The sequence below is a fragment of the Physella acuta genome, unplaced genomic scaffold (assembly GCF_028476545.2).
Source record: "Physella acuta isolate Inbredline_101_S28 unplaced genomic scaffold, ASM2847654v3 ptg001808l, whole genome shotgun sequence".
NCBI classification, from domain to species: Eukaryota; Metazoa; Mollusca; class Gastropoda; family Physidae; genus Physella; species Physella acuta.
In genome coordinates, this window is record NW_026733318.1 from 105,406 (window position 1) to 124,591 (window position 19,186).

General features: G+C 39.8%; 1 protein-coding gene across 4 annotated transcripts in view; it reads left to right on the plus strand.

Annotated features, from left to right (window-relative positions):
• The window catches only part of LOC131930587 (TOG array regulator of axonemal microtubules protein 1), a 45,199-nt gene that overhangs the window by 16,802 nt on the left and 9,211 nt on the right, over nt 1–19,186 (plus strand). For 2 of the 4 annotated variants that reach the window (XM_059287135.1, XM_059287137.1), the window contains 11 exons: nt 4,126–4,194; nt 9,412–9,462; nt 10,305–10,447; nt 10,775–10,917; nt 14,071–14,339; nt 15,841–15,957; nt 16,456–16,640; nt 17,174–17,399; nt 17,701–17,872; nt 18,242–18,388; nt 18,798–18,903. In XM_059287135.1, coding sequence (XP_059143118.1) covers nt 4,126–4,194; nt 9,412–9,462; nt 10,305–10,447; nt 10,775–10,917; nt 14,071–14,339; nt 15,841–15,957; nt 16,456–16,640; nt 17,174–17,399; nt 17,701–17,872; nt 18,242–18,388; nt 18,798–18,903 — 1,628 coding nt within the window. The remainder of the gene's footprint in view (nt 1–4,125; nt 4,195–9,411; nt 9,463–10,304; nt 10,448–10,774; nt 10,918–14,070; nt 14,340–15,840; nt 15,958–16,455; nt 16,641–17,173; nt 17,400–17,700; nt 17,873–18,241; nt 18,389–18,797; nt 18,904–19,186) is intronic. The other 2 variants (XM_059287136.1, XM_059287138.1) reach the window with 2 other exon arrangements.

Genomic DNA, 19,186 nt, shown 5'->3' on the forward strand with positions numbered 1-19,186 from the left:
CCCCTTTTGGCCATACAGGTTACTAGACCAGTTAGTCGTAGACAGTTAATGACTGACTCAAGTTGCGTCCCCTTTTGGCCATACAGGTTACTAGACCAGTAAGTCGTAGACAGTTAATGACTGACTCAAGTTGCGTCCCCTTTTGGCCATACAGGTTACTAGACCAGTTAGTCGTAGACAGTTAATGACTGACTCAAGTTACGTCCCCTTTTGGCCATACAGGTTACTAGACCAGTTAGTCGTAGACAGTTAATGACTGACTCAAGTTACGTCCCCTGTTGGCCATACAGGTTACTAGACCAGTTAGTCGTAGACAGTTAATGACTGACTCAAGTTGCGTCCCCTTTTGGCCATACAGGTTACTAGACCAGTTAGTCGTAGACAGTTAATGACTGACTCAAGTTGCGTCCCCTTTTGGCCATACAGGTTACTAGACCAGTTAGTCGTAGACAGTTAGAGACTGACTCAAGTTACGTCCCCTTTTGGCCATACAGGTTACTAGACCAGTTAGTCGTAGACAGTTAATGACTGACTCAAGTTGCGTCCCCTTTTGGCCATACAGGTTACTAGACCAATTAGTCGTAGACAGTTAATGATTGACTCAAGTTGCGTCCCCTTTTGGCCATACAGGTTACTAGACCAGTTAGTCGTAGACAGTTAATGACTGACTCAAGTTGCGTCCCCTTTTGGCCATACAGGTTACTAGACCAGTTAGTCGTAGACAGTTAATGACTGACTCAAATTGCGTCCCCTTTTGGCCATACAGGTTACTAGACCAGTTAGTCGTAGACAGTTAATGACTGACTCAAGTTGCGTCCCCTTTTGGCCATACAGGTTACTAGACCAGTAAGTCGTAGACAGTTAATGACTGACTCAAGTTGCGTCCCCTTTTGGCCATACAGGTTACTAGACCAGTTAGTCGTAGACAGTTAATGACTGACTCAAGTTACGTCCCCTTTTGGCCATACAGGTTACTAGACCAGTTAGTCGTAGACAGTTAATGACTGACTCAAATTGCGTCCCCTTTTGGCCATACAGGTTACTAAACCAGTTAGTCGTAGACAGTTAATGACTGACTCAAGTTGCGTCCCCTTTTGGCCATACAGGTTACTAGACCAGTTAGTCGTAGACAGTTAATGACTGACTCAAGTTGCGTCCCCTTTTGGCCATACAGGTTACTAGACCAGTTAGTCGTAGACAGTTAATGACTGACTCAAGTTACGTCCCCTTTTGGCCATACAGGTTACTAGACCAGTTAGTCGTAGACAGTTAATGACTGACTCAAGTTGCGTCCCCTTTTGGCCATACAGGTTACTAGACCAGTTAGTCGTAGACAGTTATGACTGACTCAAGTTGCGTCCTCTTTTGGCCATACAGGTTACTAGACCAGTTAGTCGTAGACAGTTAATGACTGACTCAAGTTGCGTCCCCTTTTGGCCATACAGGTTACTAGACCAGTTAGTCGTAGACAGCTAATAACTGACGCAAGTAGCGTCCCCTTTTGGCCATACAGGTTACTAGACCAGTTAGTCGTAGACAGCTAATAACTGACTCAAGTAGCGTCCCCTTTTGGCCATACAGTTGACTCGACCAGGCTAATTTTCAACTTGATTCTGTCCTAGTTAGTATTACCTGGTAGGAATGTTCAAGTTTTCTTAGGAAAAGTGGTTTGACACATCTCTTCCCCCCCCCCCCCCCCGGTACATCTAGAACTAATTAGGCTGTTGTTAGCGCATTGAACTCGACTCTCTGACATTTAAAACACCATCTGATTGGGTTAAAAGCCCTATTGAAAAAACAAGCAAGTTTCTTGATGCGTCAGGTGATTCCTTTAATACCTCCTTAGCTCATCGTAGGGTTTATACAATACTTTCTATTGGACATGGCATTCCGTTAGAGGTGACATTTCAGTCGTGTTACAGTGTTTTCTGACTGGCAAGAAGCACTCACCTAGAGCTAGCCGTTACAGTTAACTTGCCCCGACAGCGGCGATTTTTTTCTTTAAATGGTAGTTTAAATACCTTTTATTGGCCTTTTATGCGCATTGGATCCACCTAGCCTTGTTATTTGTTCATTAGATCCATTTGCCTTGTATGCTCATTGGATCAACGTAGCCCTGTTATTTGCCCATTGGAACCACCTAGCCTTGTTATTTGTCCATTTGATCCACCTAGCCCTGTTATTTGTCCATTGGATCCACCTAGCCTTGTTATTTGCCCATTGGATCCACCTAGCCTTGTTATTTGCCCATTTGATCCACCAAGCCTTGTTATTTGCCCATTGGATCCACCTAGCCATGCATGTAATGATAGCCTGATTGTTGACACAGTATATTACATCCCGTCCATTGAGTCCGCCTGTTGCCTGCGTGTATTGTCTGAGGGTGTATGTCAATGTTGAGACCGTCGTTATGGACACACTCCACCTACGGCTTGAATCGAATGGACGCTTTAAATAATCCAATAGTGCTGATTAAAGAAGAGCCGTCGTCCGCTTCAGTAGTTTCCGTCGGTGTCGGGCCCGAGGTTTCCGATTTATTTGGTACAATCGTGTACATATCTGGTACAATCGTGTGTACACATCTGGTATAATCGTGTGTACACATGTGGTACAATCCTGTGTACACATCTGGTACAAGAGTTGACTGGCGTACCAAATACTTCTGATAAAAGACCATTGACAGAAGTACTAAACACATCTGGTAGCAGCCCATTGACAAAAGTACCAAACACATCTGGTACAAGGCCATTGACAAAAGTACCAAACACAACTGGTATAAGCCCATTGATTGAAGTACCAATACATGTGATTGACCGAAAAAGTACCAAACACATCTGGTACAAGGCCATTGACAAAAGTACCAAACACAACTGGTATAAGCCCATTGATTGAAGTACCAATACATCTGATTGACTGAAAAAGTACCAAACACATCTGGTACAAGGCCATTGACAAAAGTACCAAACACAACTGGTATAAGCCCATTGATTGAAGTACCAATACATCTGATTGACTGAAAAAGTACCAAACACACAGGGTACAACAGCTGAGTGAAATACAATGATGTTCCCTTCTTACAAATGCACCACTTATTCTCGCTATCTTGAAAGCCTCACTTAGAACTTGGTTCAGTCATTAAGTTGATGACCGTTAAATCCACGACTTAAAGCTGATGAAAACCGTTGCGTGTTTGGTTTTTTTTATTATCTCGGACACTCTACCCCTCGCCGCCATATTGAGCCAGCCGTCGTTACCAATCAGTGGTGTGTATTTGAAGAAGTTTGGTTGGTAGTAGCACTTTGTGTGCTTGAGAGGCCGCGGCGATTGTTGTAGAGCGCACTAAGTGCTCTCCCCTTATTGCAGTGATTGATCCCATTCACGCTACTGATTGTTCTATTTGAGCGCTGGAGGGGAGAGAAGTCTTAACGGCCCCTCCCTTCTGCTGCGTTACCTTAGAGCGGGTTGCCTCTTTATTATGCTACAATTCCGTGTGGATACCGCCATTGCCGCGACTATCGCGTGTTAAGAATACAGATAAATAGAAACATGTAGAACCGCCATTGTTTTCAAGTTTGGCCCCTGTAAATTACGTCACTGTGTCACGTGGTTCTATTTCCAACAGAACTATTGGTCTCCGGAATAGATCGCCGCCTGTGTACGCACGACCCTATTGGAGTAATCAGTTGTATTTGTTTTCGTGGACCTAAGTTTGATAACCGCTGGTTTTCATGTGGTGGATAATCTTGTGCTTGCTTCAATGACTGGACGGGATGTAAGTTGTGTTTAATGGTGGGGCCTGGCAGTAACCATGTGAGCCTCGTGTCACTCATGGCTGTGGTACCGTCACCTTGTTCAGCTCTTGTCGTGCTTGCTGATAGAACGTGATATTTACACGCGTGTGCAAACATTTCTAGATGACCTTCACCCTACTGCTGATGGGTGTCAGCTGCTCAAAGTCGGCAACTTTTACATCCACCCCAGGTAATGGATGCCGCTACATGCTGCTCCTATAGCTTACACTTTGTCACATGTCCACCATCTCTTATCATCTTACAAGTCCATTCCTTATGACGTCATCACCCCCACCTCACCGTCCCCGTAAACACGTAGCTTGTATTGTTTCAGATATCCGAGAAAATGGCTACAACCGACAGGATCAGCGAAGTGCCAGATCTCAGTTGGATCCGATCTCAGGTATTTGAAACCTGTTATCTTAAGTAATGTGCTAATCACGTGGCTTAAGTGCTGAACCTTATCTGTATTATGGGTGACAATAAACCAACAGTGTATACATGTTTAATAGCTGACACTAAACCTGTAAACTAACCGTGAAAAGTGACACTAAACCTGTGTATCAACATGCCTGAAGTAGCTTCCTCGTGTCTACCCCAGTATCCCACTGTGTCTACCCCACTCTTTATCTTCCACATCACTGCGACGTGTGTACTCCCTCTTGCTCTCACTTGTTCCCCGTGTGTATTCCCTCTTGTTCCCTGTGTATATCATCTTGTTCCCCGTGTGTATTCCTTCTTGTTCCCTGTGTATATTCCCTCTTGTTCCCTGTGTATATCATCTTGTTCCCTGTGTGTATTCCCTGTTGTTCACTGTATGTATTCCCTCATGTTCCCTGTATGTATTCCCTCGTGTTCCCTGTGTGTATTCCCTCGTGTTCCCTGTGTGTATTCCCTCGTGTTCCCTGTGTGTATTCCCTCGTGTTCCCTGTGTGTGTTCCCTCTTGTTCCCTGTGTGTATTCCCTCGTGTTCCCTGTGTGTATTCCCTCTTGTTCCCTGTGTATATTCCCTCTTGTTCCCTGTGTATATCATCTTGTTCCCTGTGTGTATTCCCTGTTGTTCACTGTATGTATTCCCTCGTGTTCCCTGTATGTATTCCCTCGTGTTCCCTGTGTGTGTTCCCTCTTGTTCCCTGTGTGTATTCCCTCTTGTCCACTGTATGTATTCCCTCGTGTTCCCCGTGTGTATTCCCTCTTGTTCCCTGTGTGTGTCCCCTCTTGTTCATAAAGTACCAGCTTACAACTTACATTAAATTAACGAATAGAAATAACATATCACTGGACATCGTAGGATGTGTTTTATTCCAGTTCTCATGTGTACTGGACTCTAGTAGGGGAAAGAGGGCTGGGCATTGGACTGACCACACTATCCCTTTACAGGCAGAAGTCAGAGAAACATTTGAACTCTAACTTCATGTGCTCATCAAACCTTGTGGTTTTTAAAGGAAACCTTAATAAAAATAGCACAAACAGCATATAACTAATGCACAGAATCTTTAAAGTTAGGTCGTGTGTTTTGATGGTGACATCAATAAACACATCATGTGGCTAAATTCTGTATCTGTAGCCAGTGTTTTCACCCCACCCCCCCCACCCTTATACAAGAAGACAATGAGATGTATTTTGTCTCAATGTGAAGACTAAGTGAATTGATCTCTTCTCACTGGGCATTAGCCATTTCTTACGTCATGCAACTTTGATCAGGCTTAGCCCTCAGCACCTCATTAAATATATACATTATTGATTACTTGGGCAACGATTTAACTTTTTACACTATACAGTAGAGCTCATGTGCACAATTTGCCCAGTAGGTTGTGTACACAACGTATGTAGTACATATAGACAAGTTGTGTACTAATTGCTTGTTAACTGCACAGTTAACCGTGTACACAGTATAATCATTGACCCAACTCTTGGATCTGCCCCTGATCCAACTCTTGGATCTGCCCCTGACCCAACTCTTGGATCTGCCCCTGACCCAACTCTTGGATCTGCCCCTGACCCAACTCTTGGATCTGCCCCTTACCCAACTCTTGGATCTGACCCTTACCCAACTCTTGGATCTGCCCCTGACCCAACTCTTGGATCTGCCCCTGACCCAACTCTTGGATCTGACCCTTACCCAACTCTTGGATCTGCCCCTGACCCAACTCTTTGATCTGCCCCTGACCCAACTCTTGGATCTGCCCCTGACCCAACTCTTGGATCTGCCCCTGACCCAACAATAGATCTGCCCCTGAGCTATAATTACTTGGATAAAACAACAACACACTTCAACTATTGTTGAATGATGTGTGTGTATCAATGGCTGATTGTTTCCATGGCCCTGATGTGTTTGGGTTGGCTGTGAATAATGAAGCCACAGCTGATTGATTCAGCTTTCTTATGCTAATCTGGTCAACGCCAGCCAGCTATTGTTTCTAGGCAATATTTGCTGATGCATTTTTTATTTCCTACCCTGCTAATTTTAAACTACCCGGCTATATTGCCCCTTTTTTGTAACCCCCCCCCCCCCTCCCAACAGTAGAATTATATAATTGCCACAACCTCGATTTTGAATAGTAAAAATCTATTCCTTTATACCAGAGCTGTACGACCTGTCGAGCTCTATTCTGTGCTTCTTTATTAAGAAACGTCATGATAATAGATGTGATGTTATAGTAAAGGTCGATTGTTTACACAAAAATTGTTTGATTGAACTCATGACATTTTTTTTGGGTTTGATTTCATTAAAACGGGCATATGTGTAAAGGTTATTTTTATGTTGTTTAATGTGCTTTTTTTGTGAAAGTGAAAGCTTAAATTTCATAGTGTTCTAAGATTTGTAAAAAATTCAAAACAGTAAGTCGATATTTAAATGTTGAAAACAATCAGAGCTTTGCCAGAGCTTTGAATATAGTAATCTTTCAATTCGTTTAAATCACCAATGAAATATTAAATTGGATAAAAAAATTAATATTCTTTTGTTATCTGTAAGTTTGGAAGAGATTGCCCCAGTAGAAATGGTAGGGATGTGTTACAATATTTTATCATAACCATACAGAGACTTGATGTGACTTAACGTGTGTACTAGACGGAATCATCTGAATAAGCCAACAATAGAATAACCGCAACATTTCAAATAAAAATGGCAACAACATAGACTGTCCGTTTTTAAAAGGGTGGCAATAGTTTCGTCCATGTTAAAAAGGTTCACATTAATTTCGTCCACTTATCTGGGTACATTAATGAAGGTAGCTCTCGGACGTCAAACAGAATTTTTTTCTTAAATTGACTTGATCTGTTTTAATTAATGTCACGGATCGTAAAGTTGATGCGCAATCGATGACACGCCCGCCATTGATTTCTACTGACGTCATTGGTTCTCCATTCATCTCTGTCTACATTTTGTCTACCCGATGCATGCTGGGTAGAAAATGTACACGGGCGGTTATAAATGTACTCAGTGGGTGTCTATTAGTACTTTATAAATGTACATGCGTTTTTTTTTTTGAGAAACCGGAAATAGCGTAAAATACTACTACCGGTCAACGGAAATAACTCAAAATTTGACAGAAGGCAGATAATTAGATATTTTACTTATATGTGAAATTTCGTTTATCTGAAACAGTAGCCTATTTAAGTTATAGGCTTTTGAAAAATTGAAAGTAGAATAAGTTCCACTTCCGGTAACCGGAAATCGCTGAAAAGCTTATACAAAACTACAAATTTGATATAACATTTTTAGATGAAATTACATCAACCTAGCTGTAACGGTACTCAAGTTATCGTGTTCACAGACACACATACACACACATACACACACAGAGACATACGGAAAAGATTGCAAAACTATGTTTTTCCGACTCAGGGAGGTGTAAAACGTTGCCAATCTCGATTTTTTTTTGCACGATTACAATATTTTCTCTATAGGGCCTACTTCGTATACAAGAAAGTAAAAATGGATTAAAAATCATGTCTATATCCCGCTTTGCCATCCCCAGTAGTGTTATATATGAATATTTGAGAAAGTTTAGCGAGATGGAGATCACTCCCGGTTTATTTTTTACATTTTGTCATCAAAAGGGGAAAAAATCTTAAAGCTTGAAAATAATTCAGGAATTAATTTGTTTACAATAATTGGTATAAAGGTTGCAAATCCAGAGTACTTGAACATATTTTTTTTGTTTGTTTAAGGCTACATTTCTATTTCCTTTCCTAAAGCCTAAGTTAGAGCTTGAAGTTTAACTTTCGTTTGCCAAACATTGATTGATTATTATTGATCGATATTGTGAAAACCCAACTTCATTAAAAACTGGACTTTAAACTTTGCCGATACATGTTTTAAATACAATTAATTAAAAAAAAAACCACCACACGACCTACTTTAGCCATGATTGTTGTAATTTTGTGTGATAAACTTCGTAAAAAAATATATTTTTGCTTGTTTAGAAAATTGTGTTTAGTTACCGAAATACTTTAACATTAAATATGTCCAATCTGAAGTTAACTCCTTAAAAAATCAAACCGTCAGCTTTTTAAAACCATATATTTTTTAAATAACATCGCACCCGATTTTTACGATATTGTTTACACAGTTTCGAGACTTCACCTAAAACATGTTGGCTACACGTTTTTCTTGTGTCGTGACGTCACCTAAAATGTGTGGGCTACACGTTTTTCTTGTGTCGTGACGTCACCTAAAATGTGTGGGCTACACGTTTTTCTTGTGTCGTGACGTCACCTAAATGTGTGGGCTACACGTTTTTCTTGTGTCGTGGTACGGTGGTGGTCAACATCTCCTGTTTGTTAGAAGATCAACGATAGGATGTCACTCAGCTGATCACATGGTAAACCCAAGGTCACTGTGTGAGCACGCCGGGAAGTTTTAAACTTTGTGTCAACTCTTTTGTGTCAACTGTTTAATGGGTGGTTGTCCTTCTAAGATAGCACTCCAACGATGGACGTGTAGCCGGATGGCTTCTAATAATGAACGTACAGCCGTACAGCCGTAAGGCTTCACATTTATTTGATGCGTGCAGGGCTTTAACTATGATTAAACAATTAATAATTACCACTGGGGGAAGTGTGTGTGAGGTGGGGGTGGGGGGGGGGGAAGAGTTGGGACAGAACAGGCACATTCCTGCAGCAAGTTTTTTGTGGGTAAGAAATTTAACAAAGTTAAATTGTTGGTCCACATATCCAGTACAGGATACTGGTGTGATCAATAGCAGCATACTAGAATGTTTGTGTGTGTGGGGGGGGGGGGGGGGGGGGGGTAGTGTTAGACACTTGAGTTTAATAACAGTAGTGAATTGAGTGAGGAGAGATCACTCAAGGGAGACAACCAGATGGTAAATGATCTCAGCACAACAAAAAGTTTGTTGAACCTTTCTACTGGGAACTTTACAAAGCAGCCCCCCCCCCCTCCTCCCTCCTATATTGCTTACATTAATGAACTTTGATTTTAATAGACAACAAGGTTTTGCTGACTGCTTTGACTTGAATTTAGAATTTCTCAGTTGTACACTTAACTTGATATTTATTTAAATAAAATTTAGTGCTTCTGCAAATGTTGATTTAGGTGATTGAATTTAGATGATTAAAGTTCTAATGTAAAATGTTGATGATTTACTTCCAGTTGATGTTGATGACCCTAATGACAGCAGCAGCTATTATGGTTTCAAACCAGGTAGGGATGTTATATTTAGAACGTTTGGTCGGCTTATGGGATATGGGAACATTTAGTCTGGTTATGGGATATGGGAACATTTAGTCTGGTTATGGGATATGGGAACATTTAGTCTGGTTATGGGATTTGGGAACATTTAGTCTGGTTATGGGAACATTTAGTCTGGTTATGGGATTTGGGAACATTTAGTCTGCTTATGGGATATGGGAACATTTGGTCTGGTTATGGGAACATTTAGTCTGGTTATGGGATATGCAAATATTTAGTTTGGTTATGGGAACATATAGTCTTGTTATGGGAACATTTAGTCTGGTTATGGGATATGGGAACATTTAGTCTGGTTATGGGATATGGGAACATTTAGTCTGGTTATGGGAACATTTAGTCTGGTTATGGGAACATTTAGTCTGGTTATGGGAACATTAAGTCTGGTTATGGGATATGGGAACATTTAGTCTGGTTATGGGATATGGGAACATTTAGTCTGGTTATGGGATATGGGAACATTTAGTCTGGTTATGGGATATGGGAACATTTAGTCTGGTTATGGGATATGCAAATATTTAGTTTGGTTATGGGAACATTTAGTCTTGTTACTGAACCAGCCATCGGTGATGTTTTACCAAATGACAAGTTCTCATCATGTCAACATAGACATAAAGTAAATAAATTACAAAATTACAAGCTCAGCAAAATGTACTCAAAAGAATTTTTTAAAATCCAGCTAGATATGCAGATGTTCATATAGAATATGCAGGCCTTGTATATGTGTAGATGTTGATATTCAACAATATTCTAGTAGGTTCCAATAATGACATGTCCAAATTGATGCTATCCTCTAGATGAGGATGATACCCCCATCCCCAGAAAGGCCACCATTGCTAGAGGGTCAGCAGGCAGAAGGAAGGTGCCACCTATATCCATGTCCTCAGATTTTGATGATAGTGACAGCGCCTATGTTGCATCTGATGACAGCAAATCTTCAGTATGTTTACATTGTTATAGGCTTAGGTGTTCTGCATTGTGTGCATGCAAGTCACTAGTTAGAATAATATCTGCTTACAAGTCTGTCATACCTTTGTTGTCTAGATGAAGGGTGTTATAATCTTTGTTGTCTAGATGAATGGTGTTATAATCTTTGTTGTCTAGATAAATGGTGTTATAATCTTTTTTGTCTAGATAAATCTGTGTTGTCTAAATGAAGGGTGTTATAATCTTTGTTGTTTAGTTGAATGGTGTTATAATCTTTGTTGTCTAGATGAATGGTGTTATAATCTTTGTTTAGTTGAATGGTGTTATAATCTTTGTCTAGATGAATGGCTCTCTGAAGACAATAAGGAGCAGTGCAACAAAGAAAAGGGCAGACAAGTTGTTTGAAAAGTTAGAAAAACAAAACAGTGAAAGAAGCCTGAAAATCAACAGCCACCAGTTGGAAGAGCATGAAAACAAAAAGAGGTTAAAATTTAGTTTTTATATTATTACTAGGCATTCTGCCTAGCTTCGCTTAGGTTTTCAAAAACATTTGATAATTTGAATACTAATTATTTGGTGATGGATGAGGCGTGGAGTTCTTAAATCTAAACAGTAATGCTAATTTTAGAGAAGATGTTGTATGTTGTTTAATATCCGCTTTCGAAAATACGCAATTTATAACTAAAATGGAAATAGAACTACAGAGGTTCCGTGAACAGTATATCTCACAATTTATATTACATTGACTTTTAAAATTAATTTTTTATTTAATTATGATACGTAGCTTAATTAACAACTTATTTTTTTTTTAAAACAAATGCTATACTTTGTCGTTTTCTGTTTCTGTTTAAAATAGTATACAATTATTTGAAAAATAATTATTTAAAAAGGTTACCTCCCTTGAAAATTAACCGAATGACGTATGTCAGTGTTTACTTTTTTTTTTAAACAGTTACTATGCTTATATAAGAAAATACGATATATAAACATATTTAACGTCTACAATGGCTTTTTCCGACGGGAATAAAGTTTTTTTGTTACCCTCCAGGGTCGGTCTACGACCTCAAATAATATTAAGGGGATCGATCGTCAATTTATTTATATATATCTCATATAAGGAGAATTTCACTCGCGGTCATCTTTTAGCACTGGTCGAGGGCTTTGAGTCTGACCAACAGTTTTTCCATACGGCCTAGTCATCTATAGAAGTGTATGCAAAAAATTAGCCAGATATACTGAGTTTAAGTACCCTAAAGTCTGCGTTGAAATGACCCTATGTTTTTCCCATAAAATACAAAGATTATATAGGGAAATACAACTGGTCAGTTTTGACCCCTTTACGAAGTTTTCCCAGATATGTCGAGTTTTTTGTGACACCCCAAGGCGTTCTCCTACCACCTCACAAAATATCAAGGGGGGTCGTCGGAGGAATAGAGCTCATATAAAGAGAATTTCACTCGCGGTCACTTTTTAGCCCTCGTCGAGGGCTTTGAGTAAAACCGACAGTTTTCCCTAAAGGTCAAGCCATTTACCTAAGAGTATGCAAAAAATTAGCCAGATATACTGAGTTTAAGTACCCTAAAGTCTGCGTTGAAATGACCCTATGTTTTTCCCATAAAATACAAAGATTATATAGGGAAATACGACTGGTCAGTTTTGACCCCTTTACGAAGTTTTCCCAGATATGCCAAGTTTTTTGTGACACCCCCAGGCATTCTCCTACCACCTCACAAAATTTCAAGGGGGGTCGTCGGAGGAAATTTTTTTTCGTAATAGAGCTCATATAAAGAGAATTTCACTCGCGGTCACTTTTTAGCCCTCGTCGAGGGCTCTGAGTAAAACCGACAGTTTTCCCTAAAGGTCAAGCCATTTACCTAAGAGCATGCAAAAATGTAGCCAGAAGTAAAGAGGGTAAGTGCCCTAAAATCCGTTTTGAAATGACCCTCTGTTTTTCCCATAAAATACAAAGATTATATAGGGAAATACGACTGGTCAGTTTTGACCCATTTCCCGATTTTTCCCGGACATGGCGAGTTTTTTGTGACACCCCAAGTCGTTCTCCTACCACCTCACAAAATTTCAAGGGGGGTCGTCGGAGGAAAAAATTTTTCGTAATAGAGCTCATATAAAGAGAATTTCACTCGCGGTCACTTTTTAGCCCTCGTCGAGGGCTTTGAGTAAAACCGACAGTTTTCCCTAAAGGTCAAGCCATTTACCTAAGAGCATGCAAAAATGTAGCCAGAAGTAAAGAGGGTAAGTGCCCTAAAATCCGTTTTGAAATGACCCTCTGTTTTTCCCATAAAATACAAAGATTATATAGGGAAATACGACTGGTCAGTTTTGACCCATTTCCCGATTTTTCCCGGACATGGCGAGTTTTTTGTGACACCCCAAGTCGTTCTCCTACCACCTCACAAAATTTCAAGGGGGGTCGTCGGAGGAAAAATTTTTTCGTAATAGAGCTCATATAAAGAGAATTTCACTCGCGGTCACTTTTTAGCCCTCGTCGAGGGCTTTGAGTAAAACCGACAGTTTTCCCTAAAGGTCAAGCCATTTACCTAAGAGCATGCAAAAATGTAGCCAGAAGTAAAGAGGGTAAGTGCCCTAAAATCCGTTTTGAAATGACCCTCTGTTTTTCCCATAAAATACAAAGATTATATAGGGAAATACGACTGGTCAGTTTTGACCCATTTCCCGATTTTTCCCGGACATGGCGAGTTTTTTGTGACACCCCAAGTCGTTCTCCTACCACCTCACAAAATTTCAAGGGGGGTCGTCGGAGGAAAAATTTTTTCGTAATAGAGCTCATATAAAGAGAATTTCACTCGCGGTCACTTTTTAGCCCTCGTCGAGGGCTTTGAGTGAAACTGACAGGTCTGCCCTACGGCCAAGCCATTTACCTATAAACATGCCAAAAATTAGCCAGATGTAAAGAGGGTAAGAGCCCTAAAATCCGTTTTGAAATGGCCCTCTGTTTTTCCCATAAAATACAAAGATTATATAGGGAAATACGACTGGTCAGTTTTGACCCATTTCCCGATTTTTCCCGGACATGGCGAGTTTTTTGTGACACCCCATGGCGTTCTCCTACCACCTCACAAAATTTCAATGGGGGTCGTCGGAGGAAAAAATTTTTCGTAATATAGCCCATATAAGGCGCCGGTCAGTCGAGGTCAGTTTTGACCCCCTCTCCGTCGACTTTTCGGCCAACCGTCACCGGCCTTCGTGTTCTATCGCCCGAAGGCACCATCGTGCCAAATTTGACGCGCCTGCGGCGCCGGGAAGTGCCCTATCGGGCACTTGACCACTTTGCTTTATATATATAGATTGTTCTTTTTAATATTTTCTTTTTAAATATTTGTTTCCATTGTCTGACTAAACTCCTAGATTGTTTTATATGTTAGTATTGTTCATTTTAATATATGGTTTGTAAATATTTGTTTCCATTGTCTGGCTAAACTCCTAGATATTTTTTTGTTAGTATTGTTCATGTTAATATATGGTTTGTAAATATTTGTTTCCATTGTCTGACTAAACTCCTAGATTGTTTTATATGTTAGTATTGTTCATTTTAATATATGGTTTGTAAATATTTGTTTCCATTGTCTGGCTAACCTCCTTCCTCTGCTGTCCCAGCAGTAAAAAACCAGAAACCAAGCCTGCCCATACATCTAACAACAACAACAGAGGGCGCCGCAACACAGAGGAGACAGATGACAACAAAGGCAGTGTTGGCCATCTGGACTACAACCCAACTAGTGGCGTGACCTTCAGAGAAAACAAAACAGCTGATGTCCAGGTAGTGGGCAAGGGCTACGCAGATGAGACATCAGAGGCTAAAGTAGTTCCACCAGCTGCAAGCACCAGTAGAATCAAAGAGAAGAGGAAGTTGATGATCAACAGAGGTCAGTCTCACCTCAGTCTCTCTTGCTTTTTTTTTGCTCTTGACATTGTTTAACTGCACAAGTTTTGGCTTTGACTGTTGTTTGAGAGTTAGCTTGTTCTAACAATTGTATTGTTCTCAAAACTTAACCCACTCACTTTAAATGGAAGCACTAACATTTTGATAACAATACAACAGGTATTTGATAGAAAAATGAAATACATTTGCTAGAAGGTTTTAACCAATCCCAGGTTTATTAAAAACAAAAGCCATAAACACAAATTTGTTGTTTAATGATCTCTATACAGTCAAAGACCTGTTGAGTTTTACCATTATTTTTTTTTTTCAAGTTTGTTGTATTTGTTTTCACTTTTATTTTTCAGCCTTTAGACTTGTCTTGAGTGTGAACTCACCCTAATTAACCTAGCTCACCTGACTAACCTGATAACTACCAGCCTGTACCTGCCATCACACACTCGCCTAATCTTAGATCCAGTTGTTTGAATTCTAAGAACATTTTTTCTGTTTGAATAACTTGCTCTGGTGTTTCCTTATCTTAGTAGTTACAATTCATCACAGGTCAAAAAACACTGTTGGAAATGTCTTTTCTGAGAGCTTTTGTTCTGAGATCTTTCTGTTGATCAGTGGACTTTAGCTGGAGATTCTCAAGCTCTCCCCATTCATTCCAACTTTTAAACTATTCTTTTTATGGTCAGCTATTCAGAAGCGTAGCGACCTAATCTGGCGCCTGGGGCGGACTATCAATTTTGCGCCCCTCCTTTTTCTATATATAGTTATTCCTGTCAGGTGGAAAGGTTTGTGGCCCTTCTTACCAGTTACTGTGCTGCAACATGTTCTATTTCAGTGTCACAAAGTTGTTAAATCAGTGTGTTAAGCATTGTAGTCGTTTATTTTTTGTAGCTTTGACAGTTTATAATTTGATACTTCAGCTTAAAATGAGCTTTCAAATTAATTTCTCTACCCCTTTTGGCGCCCCCGCGGCCGCCCCACCCGTCCTCCCCACCCGTCCTCCCCTAGCTACACCTCAGCAGCTATTCTTTTTTTTGTCATGGTCATCATTTTGTTTTGTTTCATTCAACTGTTCTTTTTGTTATGGCTAGCTATTATTTTGTCATGGTCAGCTATTTTTGTCATGGTCAGCTATTCTTTTTGTTATGGTTAGCTATTATTTTGTCATGGACAACTATTTTTGTCATGGTCAGCTATTCATTTTTGCCATGGACAAATATTCTTGTCATGTTCAGCTTTTCATTTTTGCCATGGACAAATATTCTTGTCATGTTCAGCTATTCATTTTTGCCATGGACAAATATTCTTGTCATGTTCAGCTTTTCATTTTTGCCATGGACAAATATTCTTGTCATGTTCAGCTATTCTTTTTTGCCATGGACAAATATTCTTGTCATGGTCAGCAAGATTGAGTGAACTAAAAGCCTCTGCCAGTGTCAGCAGCCTGTTGAAAATGTTGAATGGTTTGAAATGTGTTCTGGCAAACGTTGCAGGCGCTCTGTTGACCTCCTCACCTTTTGGACTGACCAGTATGCACCTGCCAGGTAGCATTGAACCAGAATCAGATGAGAAATATGTGCAGGGACCTGGAATCTCTCTTGTGGGCAGGGGTAGGTCACCTCAGTTATAATGGTAAGGGTAGGTCAGTTGACATGGGTGGGTCAGGCGCTATGCGTAGGTCAGTCAACAATATGATAGAGTATATCACTTATAATGTTAATGGTAATTAAGGCAAGATTTTATCAATTATTATGGGAGTTATCAAAATTACATCTAACAAGGACAATTTAACTAACACTTTTAACTGGCTGTTTTTGTTTTTGCACTTAAAATTTTCAAATTCACATTTTTTTGGTTTTTCACTAACTTGTTGAATAAATTGCACTTTGATATGACTAACATTTTGTCTAGTATTATGTCTTACCAACATTTTCTATATATGAAACAAAATAGAAATAAAATTGATTATGTTACATGAAAATAATATAAAAACGTAAAAGTAACCCTAAATCTTGTTAATTAGCATGATTGTCTAAGGCAGTCACTAATTTAGAAATAATTAAATGAGTTGGTATTTTTATGAGCAAGTCTGCTGTCAACTTTCCCAGGCATGTTTGACACCTCTGTCAGTGCTGACCACACGCCTGCTGCTGCCCCAGATGTACGTATGGAGCGCAGGAAGACAGAAGTTAAAGCTGCCCCAAGTGGCGTGGTTGGTGTTGCTGTGAGGAGCACTGTGGATATTTCTAACTACAGCTCAGAGACATCCAGCCTGGATGATGATATGGATGACGTAAGTTTCTAGTGCTTGTGTGTGTTTGAATGCTTTGGTTGGTGTTGCTGTGAGGAGCACTGTGGATATTTCTAACTACAGCTCAGAGACATCCAGCCTGGATGATGATATGGATGATGTAAGTTTCTAGTGCTTGTGTGTGCTTGAATGATTTGCTTGGTGTTGCTGTGAGGAGCACTGTGGATATATCTAACTACAGCTCAGAGACTGGATGACGTAAGTTTCTAGTGCTTGTGTGTGCTTGAATGCTGGGATAGATTGAAAAAAGTTTGTCTGTTACTTATTTTCCTCTTTTTCCCTCTCCCTGCGTTCTTCCTTCTCTCTTTCTTTTCTTTCCTTTTCAACTTTTTTCCAAGCACACAGGAAATGAAAAGAGTGGTTTAACTAGATAGGTTGTAAAAGCTTGTTTGTCTTGAAATGTTTCCCTTCTTACCTAGATTGATTTGAGAACCTATTGGTTCTTATGTGTTATGTATTGGTTTTAAAAATTAGATCAAAGTTTGCCTGAGCCTGATATTTTTGTGATTGAACAGGAAAACAGCCTGAGCCTGACTCAGTCTTTGAAAGAGAAATTGGCCATCAAACAACAGCAGAGGTTGGAGGAGGATGAAAGAAGACGAGTTGAAAAGGAAAGTAAAGAAAGAGAGAAGGAAGAACGCAGGGAGAGGGAAAAAGAGGAAAAGTTAAAGAAAGAGAGGGAGAGACAACAAGAGAAACTCAAGCGCTTGTCCAGTGCTGAGAGTATACACAGTTTTGAATGTAAGAATACAATCAGACTTTTTTTGTTGGGTTTTTTTGTGCTTTTTATACACAAGAGAATTTATTGTTATGTAGTTACAAGCTGTATACCTACAAACAGGACTTCTTTAATGAGTTTTTGGATGCTTTAAAATACAAGTTGCTTTTGATTCATTTTGACCAGCTATTAATTTACTAAAGAATAACTAACTTGTGTTTTGAAATTTTAAATGTTTGGTTAATTAAATTTTATAAAAGTTTAATTGTTATTTTCAGTGTAATTTCCTGGACAGTAAAGTGTCACATTTGTTTTCTCTTCCAGTTTTGTCAGTGTCTGGGTCAGCCTCTGGGTCTGGTTCCAGCATCAACTCCTCCCCCTCCGTCACCCCCAGCAACACATCAGCCACCAGCCCCAGTATTACAACTAAGCCAGCCAGTATTCCACCCCCCAAACCTCAGGCGCCAGCTGTCACCCCCAGGAAGGTCATCAAAACGTGAGTCACATTCAGTGGGTTCCACACAGGTGTCTTCTGCCTGTTGTCATTGTAGATGGGGTTCAACTTCCTTCACTTAATGGCCAGTAGAATTCCTCCAGTGGGATATATAAAACATGGTTCCAAGTTTATATATTATCTAGACAAAGAAATAAGATGTGATCCTGACTCATGAGCTAAACATTACTTCTCCTATCTGACCAATACACTTACCCCTCAGCTACCTGTCCTATTTCTAAGTTTGTGTTAGCAGGCATCCTCTTTTTTAAAATTTGTTTTGTCATTGGCTTTACACTTGGGAGTTTTCATTGTTTGTCTGACATAAAGTGCTGGAGATGTTCAACAACGATACCTCCCTCCAAATTTCAGGAGCAACGAACTAGTCTCCACTTTCCCCATGCCTGTGACGTCATCACTGGCACCTTTTGAGGGAGATAACCCAGCAGACTGGAAGCCATTCAAGGACAGCGAGGCAGCCTACAGGGAGCTGATGAAAAAACTGGAACAAGATGATTGGTATGTGTCACTTAATAGGTCACCTGATAGGTCATTTGGTCATGTATTGATTGCCTCATTGGTCACTGACAGGTCACTTAGCTGGTCATCTTATAGATCAGTAAGGTCACCTGATACAAAACTTAAACAATTATTTCATTTTTTACATTAACCTTTTTTTTTCTAAATGACTGATTACAAGTTCACTGGTATAAAACAAACTACAATCTGTGTGTTGTCCTCTATATGACTAATGAAAAGTTGACTGCTGTACAACAAACAACCTGTGTATGTTTGCTGTCCTCTATATGACTAATGACAAGTTGACTGCTGTACAACAAACAACCTGTGTATGTTTGCTGTCCTCTATATGACTAATGACAAGTTGACTGCTGTAAAACTACAACCTGTGTATGTGTGCTGTCCCCAGGGAGACCAAGTGTGAGGGGATCAACATGTTGAGGAGACTGTGTGTCCACCACCCTGACACTGTGCTGGCCTCACTACATCCTCTTGTCATTGCCATCTGTAAAGAGGTTCATCAATGCTTTTTTTTTCTTTACTCACTGAAAATGTTTTGGTATATTGCTTAAAGTTTATAGAAATGTTCATTTTAGTATATGCTGTAAAAGAATTTTTAATTAACATTGCTAACAGCACATTGTCAGAATTGAAGTCAATCTTCATAACAGTTAAACGGACAAATAAAAACCACGAGTTTAGCCTATGAGATTATCAGAGGCTTTGATCAGAATCAGTTACATGATTGCTTTAAAGGTAATAGCTTTAAGCAGCCAAGTGAGACGAATGCAGTATTTT